At 30.9% G+C, this 8,539-nt stretch overlaps 1 protein-coding gene across 1 annotated transcript; it reads right to left on the reverse strand.

The window, feature by feature from the left end:
- Positions 1 to 6,068: 6,068 nt before the first annotated feature.
- LOC101502669 (U-box domain-containing protein 18-like) lies at positions 6,069 to 8,248 on the reverse strand. Its single transcript, XM_004501887.4, has one exon. The coding sequence runs from the start codon at positions 8,211 to 8,213 to the stop codon at positions 6,201 to 6,203; it is 2,013 nt and encodes a 670-aa protein (XP_004501944.1). The 5' UTR covers positions 8,214 to 8,248; the 3' UTR covers positions 6,069 to 6,200.
- Positions 8,249 to 8,539: the final 291 nt, after the last annotated feature.

The raw sequence follows: 8,539 nt of genomic DNA on the forward strand, positions 1-8,539 counted from the left end.
AGACATTAAGAGATTCCCTATTCTTAACGCCCAGTTAACTTAAACGATTTTCAAAAACAAATATTAAGTAACCGAGACATTAAGAGATTCCCCATTCTTAACGCCCAGTTAACTTAAACGATTTTCAAAAACAAATATTAAGTAACCGAGACATTAAGAGATTCCCCATTCTTAACGCCCAGTTAACTTAAACGATTTTCAAAACAAATATTAAGTAACCAAGACATTAAGAGATTCCCCATTCTTAACGCCCAGTTAACTTAAACGATTTTCAAAACAACATTAAATAAATAAGTCATTAAGAGATTCCCCATTCTTAATACCGATTTATCTTAATGATTTTCAAAACAAAACGTTAAGCAAACAGACATATCAAGAGATTCCCCATTCTTAATATACTTTTGACTTAAACGATTTTCACACAAAACATTCAGTAAACAAGACATTAAGAGATTCCCCATTCTTAATACTCATTTACTGAAACGATTTTCAAAAAAACAAACATTAAGTAACCGAGACATTAAGAGATTCCCCATTCTTAACGCCCAGTTAACTTAAACATTTTCCTCAAACGCACATTAAGTAAACCGAGGTATTAAAAGATTCCCCATTTTTAATACTCGTTTAACTCTAATGGTTTTCAAATTCCACAGAAACAAACTCAAACATACTCTCACATTCAAACCATAATTCACAACAACCACACCAATTAACAAACATCAAGTATGGACACGCCAAATACAACGAACACAAATCAAAGCAAACATAACACCCAGATACGATACGACGAACACAAAACAACATAACAACACTCAAATACATCAGATTACATTTACTCAAACTCATACATAAAAGAGTTTAAATTCATTTTTCACAAAACATTCATCAATATAATCAAAACCTAACTCTAAGGTTTTACCCATAACGCCTTAGATTCAGTTTATCCCAAATTAATACATTTAACCCTAACGAATTCCCTCCCACACAACCACATATAAGTCTCTAATGCAAACTAGAAGTTTGGAAGGAGCCCTTACCTTAACGTTAGCTTCAACGTGGTTTTCCGGTACCGCGAGTAAAACCGGTAAAATCTTTGTTTGCAACGTCGCCTCCAAATTGGTTCCCTAGCACCGTGGCGTGGTGGTGAGCAACTTTCCCTTCTAACTCTTCGCGAAATGAAGCTTGGATCTAGAAGAAACGGAGGGGTTTGTGTTTGAATCTCAAATACCGTTTTTCTTCGTTTTCGGATCAAAGAGGAAGAGTGGAGTTGAGAAATCCTTGTTCTAACGCTCACCCAACCTTGGGTTACTATTCTTGAAGAAAGGGAGCGAAGAAAACGAAAAATGGAGGAGAAGGGAAAAGGGGGGTCACGGTTGATCAGAGGAAGAAGATGGAAAATTTCATATTTTCCTTCCTTTCTTTTTCTCTCCTTTGTTTTTTCTTTCTTCCTTTTTCCTTCTTTCCTTTATATACTCTTTTTTTTTTTCTTTTCCTTCCTTCTAGTTTTCCTTTCTTTTTCCCTCCAAACAAACACACATGTATATATATATAATAAATATAACTTAACAAATATCTCAAATCTAGATATTTGTTAAATTACCATTTCACCCGTAACGCATTAAATTCTCCGCAAAGGATTCACCGCAGTTAATTTCAATTTATTTATCGACGAGAAATTTTAATTGGCATCAAAATATCTTTTTGATTATAAAACTCCAAAATATTATTAACTTTGGCTTAAAAGTCTCCAAGTCAAAATCCAAAATACACCAAAAATACATAAAAGGTACTTAAAAATTATGGGTCTTACAAGTATCCTCATGTGCACTCGAAAGGACATTTATATATAAATCATTAATTTAAATTTAATGTATTTTTTTCTTCAGTTTGTGGTATTTTTTTCTTTAATTTAATATATTTTGTTTCTTCAATTGAATGTATTTTATTTTATTAATATAATTTACTTTATTATTATTATTATTATCTTTTATTGATTTGATCCAGAGAAAAAATATGAGAAAGTCGTTAACAACATATAATTAAGTTGATAGTATTTGCAAAATAAGAGTAATTAAATTGATAGTATTTGCAAAATAAGAGTGACGTGTTATTTGTTTTGGAATGATTACTCAACCACATTAATTAAATTAATAATATTTTATTTTTATTACTATTATTTATATTATTTTTTATTTATTAGATCGAAATAAAAATATGCGGGAATTGTTAACAAAATAAAATTATGCTACTATTTTATCTTCAAAATATTACAAATACGTTATTTATTTTGGCACATATAGTCAATCGTGTTAAGTTTGATGTATTTTATTTTTTAATTTAATGTATTTTATTTGATTTTATTAATATAATTTTTTTTAAAATATTTTTTTTATTATTATTTATTAATTAAATTAACAATTTTTCAAAAGTTAAAATGAAAAAGAATATATATATATATATATATATATATATATACGAAGTAGCTGGTTGTATACCGGGATGCGATCTCTGACCGGAAATCAAAAAAAAATTCACATCGTCGAGGTGCTACGTCTCAAAAAGTACGATATTTTTGTATTTTTTTTTTTTAAAGTGGGGCGTTTTCGTTAAATTTTTTAAAAAAATGAGATATTTAGATACAAAATCGCATTATAGGTAGAGTCGTCGATTACATTTCTAAGTTCAAAATTCCTCTTAAAAGATTCTCTATTAAGCCTCTAATATTATGCCTACTATTGAAATGATTCTTTAAAACCTCGACTCATAATTTCATTGTTGTGGACTAAAGTGAGGGGCTTATGTGCCCTATATTTTGTTAATTAAGATTTACTTTTTGAAAATTTTTTATATTCCTTTTTTTAATTGAAAAATTTTGTGAGAAAAATAATCGAAAAAATCAACAACAAAAATTGTTTCTAGAATAATAATTTTGAAAAAATGAGTTGGCCCACTTAGCCCACAATATTTAGGGGATTTCTTTTTTGGGATCTTTTTAACTACTAATTTTTTTGCCCCTCAAATATGTAGGTTGGGCTCAATAATTAGTGGAATTATGAAATTGACAACTATAATCATGGGGATGCAATGGGAGAATGTAATATTATTATTTTTTAATAAATAAAAATAATAAGAAAAACTAAATTATATTAATAAAATCAAACAAAAAACATTAAATGGAAAAAAAAAAATACATCAAAATTAATATGGTTGATGAGATGTGTTAACTGCATTTGGAAAATATGTCTTATTTTGACCAAGGACCAACATAACCTGCACTAGTGTCGATTTATATTCTAATGCACTTATTCTTTGAGCTATCTTTTTTGACTCTCCGTATTTGAAGATTGAGATACATCATAACATCTTCATATTCGGATCAATATCTTTTTGTTTGATATATGTTTGAATGTTTGACCATTAACTTAGTACTCTTTCCACCTTGTACAGATCAGGTACAAGTCTAAAAATTTCAGAAAGCATGTTAGGTTGTCTAACCAAATCCTTTAATCCAATTTTCTCACGGTATGTTATGTTGTCTAATCATTGTGTAGTCTCTCAGTTTACCATACCGATTTCACCGTGGTAGTATTTGTATATAGGCTCGTTAAGTGAGTAACATAACAACCATTCAGTTTACCATGTTGATTTGACTACAATAGTATTTGTACGTAGGTTCATTAATTGATAATGTAACCTGGATTGACACACACACAAAAAATGTGTCAAATTTTATAGGGAAAAATAATTGAAAAATTACATTCATTAAAAAGTAAGAATGAAATTATTATCTTTAGAAACAACTTCTTTCTTCAATGTGTTATCCTTAAATTCCCTCGCAAAATTTTGTCAAATATGTCGAATGGAAAACACATGCTTTGTGAAATATTTGGACTCTTACACCTGTTGTGTATAAGGTGGAAACAATACTAAAAGTCTAAAGTGAAACATTCAAATATATACCAAACAAACGATATTGACCCGAATATGAAGGTGTTAGGGTGTGTCGCAATCCTGAATTGCATAGAGTCAAGAAAGATCGCCCAAAGAGTAATCCTATTAGATCAGAAATGGACACCACAAAATGAGTACCAAGAAATTGTGGATTATGTTTGGTCTCTAGTCATAATAGAAAACGTTGTCCAAACTTCGTTGACACACCAACTCAACCGCGTTAATTTTTATGTACTTTTTTCCATTTAATATATTTTATTTGATTTCATTAATTTAATTTAATTTTTTATTTATTATATTCTATTTATTAAATTAATTTTTTTTCATTTATTAAAATAAATAAATACATGATCGTATCCTCAAAATGAGACTTCATGAAGAATAAAAAAAAATATATTATTTCACTTGATCGCATCTCTATCTTACAACCACTTGAAAGTAAAAATAGTATAACATTTTCATATAATAATTTCGAACTAGAGTATATTGATTTTTTTTTTTCAAAAAGAGATATAGTGTGAAATAATTTCCATATGATTACATAATTTCATTAATTAAAATAGAAAAATTTACTTTATTTTAATTATTTTTAATTAAAAAATATTCATATTTATAAACCTAAAAATCATATAAAAACTTATATTGATTAGAATGATAAATAATTTGGTTTTATTGAAATTTGATTTTTGGATTTAAAGTAAAATTATTTTATTTGACTCAAAATATTTTGTTTTGAAAAACGAAAAAGACTAAAATCAAAATTTCAACACTTTACATTGATTTCTTTTAATATTATAATAAATATTACGCATTCATAAACAAGATAAATTTAATTTTACTATATTGTTTTTTTCTTACTTAAATTAACTCATACTATATGATTAAAATATACTAGTTAACAAGAAGGTAACCAATCAATATAACTTCAATTAGTTTAATTGGTGGCCTCCAAAATAAGAGTATGAGCCACTATAGTTGTTTGTAGCAAGTTAAAATTAACCTTAAAATTATAATTATTATTCTTACACTTAATATGAATATTCCATATTTTTTTATCCAATGTAAAAAATATTTACAAGAGAAAAATAATAGTCCAAAGTCATGATATTAATTATAAACCAACTTTTGTTTTATACTACTTTGATAATTATTCTTCATTTCGATTGGACTATGAATTATCTGGTGACTTATTAACACAACATTTTGTCTCCTTGGTGACATGGTGGTACTTGTAAGGGCACTTTGTCTCCTCAATGGTAGGTGATACCTATAAGTACTCTAATGTTCGAGTCAATGTACGATTGAGTGAGAGAAGAGTTTCTAGGGTAGAAATTATGTATTTAATTGTGTCTGGACAATGATATTTATAGTGTGAAAGTGAACTTGCAAAGAGTGTGATATTATTGTTTTGGATTGGTTAACAGCTCAAATAACACTCGTTCGTACATATAGGCTTAGTACGACATTGTCCATTAGGGCATTTTGAAGCAAACCCTCAAGCATCAACCATTGATCCTAAACCTAACAGTTAGAAGCCAACAGAGGCAAATATCACAACATATATCCCACCAAACAATAACTCCCTCAAATTGACTTGTCCTACACCTTATAAGTACGATTGTTCTAATACCATAAAAGATTCACTTTTCTATTCCAACATACCTCTCATTCACTTCAAATAACCCCTTATTTGAGTATTCAAATATCCAAAAAAAACAAAGATTTGATGGTGATACACAAGTTGGTCATTCCATCGATTTGGTTCAGATCAACTATTATGTGTAACTTGATGGTACTTTAACTTTAAAAAATCCAGTTCATAACACATACTAGTTAAAATGAAGAGAATATTTCAGTGATTTTTATATGCAAAGCAATGAACCTAACATTGTTTTTTTTGCATGACATTTAAAAATATTGATTTTTTTAGTTGGAGGGATTAACACCAACGTAGCTAGTTGCTTTGAAATTGTATACAGAATCTAAGCCAAACAAATGGAATTGTAAGAGATACTTTTTCTGTAACTCAAATAAAACATGCGATTTCTTCAACTAATTTTTAATTCCTTAAAAAATTTATGTAAAGTAAAAGCTATTAATTAATTTAAATTAGCTCGTTGAAAAAATAAACATGGAGCTAATCCAATATTTCTTAAGCTATAAGATAAACTAAGATTATAGTACATTCTACATTTATTTCCAAGGAGAAAAAGGAAGAAGCTTTCAAACTAATTCAAAGGAAGCAATCTTTAGTGCGAAACAGAGGATCCCACCATTCCCAAAGTCCTCTTCTCAAGGAATTCTTGCAAGACATTAATAAGCTTACGTGCTTTCTTTTCCGCTTGAGGAGTACCATCCGTAATAATTGCATAAAGCAATGGCATAAGCGAAGCATCCTTCACCAAAACACCAACAACCTGTGCACCAATATTAACACACAGCGACAACAAAATAGAAACACAGTACTCCTTCTCTTCACGTGAAGTTGCAGATTTCAAAACCCCAACAACCAAACACAAATCCAAACCTTCTAATATAGCCAAAGCACCTTCACCACTATCCGCCAAAACTACCAAAACCGCTAAACAATCATTAACAACATAAGCTCTATCTGAAGAAGACAAAACGTTAACAATAGCAGGAACAGCACCAGAAACAAGCACCTTAGAACGATTCTTAGGAAGCAAAAGCAAACCGAAAATAGCAACAATGGCGTTCTTTTTTCCACAAATTGTTCCTTCTTTTATTATTTCAACTAAACCATGGACTGCTTCTGAATTTTCTCCTATTAATTTTCTGTACTCTTTCACCGAAGTGAGATAAAATATTATACCAGCTGCGTCTCTGCGAGCTTCTAAACTATAACCTCTTTTGAGAACCGTAACAAGAGATTCTAAACCTCTACTCTCCATGATAGCTTCGCGGCCAATGATATGCTTTGAAAGCTTCAAAAGAGCAGCGATTGCGTTCTCTTGCGTAGTTGTAGTTTGAATAAGATCGAGTAACGGTGGCACTGTTCCCATTTCAGCCAAACACGCCGTGTTGAACACGTTTGATTTAGAGAGTAAACGAATTTCGTAAGCTGCTTTGTTTTTCTGTTCCTCTGTTCCGAAAACTAACATTCGAGCGAGTGACCACGACGCGAACTGTATCGCGTGTGCTGCAGCGGGAGAATCAGTATTCACGGTGGTTGCCGTTGTTATGCTGACGTGGGACTTGGTTGTTGAAATTCCGTTATCGTAACAGAATTTTTGGATAAGTTTTTTGAGTGCTGTATTTGGAAAAAGCTCCGTTGAAATGAGTCTTTCCCCTGTTATTGGACACGTCATGTTTCCGTCTTTTAACCATTTTAGAATTGAAGCTCTGTTGTATGTTTGGCCAGTGGAAACGGTTACAGGATCTGTCATGAGTTCGAGTGAAATTGGACAACGGTAATCATTCGGTGTTACGCAGTTTAACATCCCTATGCTGCACCCGGTTTCTGATCTATTATTACGGTTAAGCGATTGAAAATCTAGGGATTCGAATATGATCACACGACAATAGCACAAAAAACCTATTAAACCTTTCAACAGAGGAACCTCTTTCTCTACGTTTTGGAGGAATTTGATATCTTCGTTGCAATCGATCCAAGTTTTGATTTCAAGGTAATCGAGTACTTGCTTCATGGAATTAACGTCTGGTTCGGTTCCTTTTTCTAATTGATTCAAAATTAAAGTGACTCGTTTGGCTTCGCGTTCGTCGTTTTCGTCGAGTTCCAATTTCACTTTTGCGGCTTGTTTGGTTAGTAATTCAATTAGTTCTTTAACCTCGTCGCATATATCGAGGACGTGGAGGGGTAACGAGTGGAGAGATTTGGATACGGAACGGACGAGAAGGTGAAACTGTGTGGCGACGAATTGTGATTTGAAGAGAATCCAGAGGCGTGCGTTTTGGAGGGAACAGTCTTGTATTAAGAAGTGGATATGTTGGAGGGTGAAGTGGAGTTCCGAGAAAATGGGAATGATTTGTTTTGGGATGAAAGAACGACGGTGATGGAGTTCTTGGAAGAATATGAGGAGAATTGTGATTTGGCGCTTAGTTTCTTTGGCGTTTCGTTTTTGTGTGGGGAAGGAGTTTGGTTGGAAAGTGCATATGTTTTGTGAGAGAGTGATTAATGAACTGAGGAGGGTTGCCGGAGATATGGATTTGCAGGGGTGGACTGCCGGGAAGGTTAAGGGACGCCGTCGGGTTGGAGTTTGATTGATCTTATTAGAAGTCATTAGCAAAGAGAAATAAATGTGTTTCCTGTATATTCCAGGGCAGGGAGAATGAAGATAATAATTGAATTATTATATGGTCAAATTATTGTGATGACGTGTAAAAAAAATGATATGGAAGAGTTTATTTGAATTAATTGTATTTTAGTATTATTTCAAATTTAACAGATATATTTTCTATTTTAAAAAATATATTTTTTATTTTATTACAAAAACATACAAAATAAAAATTCAGACTTAACAACTATTAAAATATAAATTTATTCTCATTAAATTTTCTGTCACCTCATTGTGTAAAAAATTATATAAGAAAATAAAGAAATAAATAA

This window comes from Cicer arietinum, chromosome 5 (genome assembly GCF_000331145.2).
Source record: "Cicer arietinum cultivar CDC Frontier isolate Library 1 chromosome 5, Cicar.CDCFrontier_v2.0, whole genome shotgun sequence".
Classification (NCBI taxonomy): Eukaryota; Viridiplantae; Streptophyta; class Magnoliopsida; order Fabales; family Fabaceae; genus Cicer; species Cicer arietinum.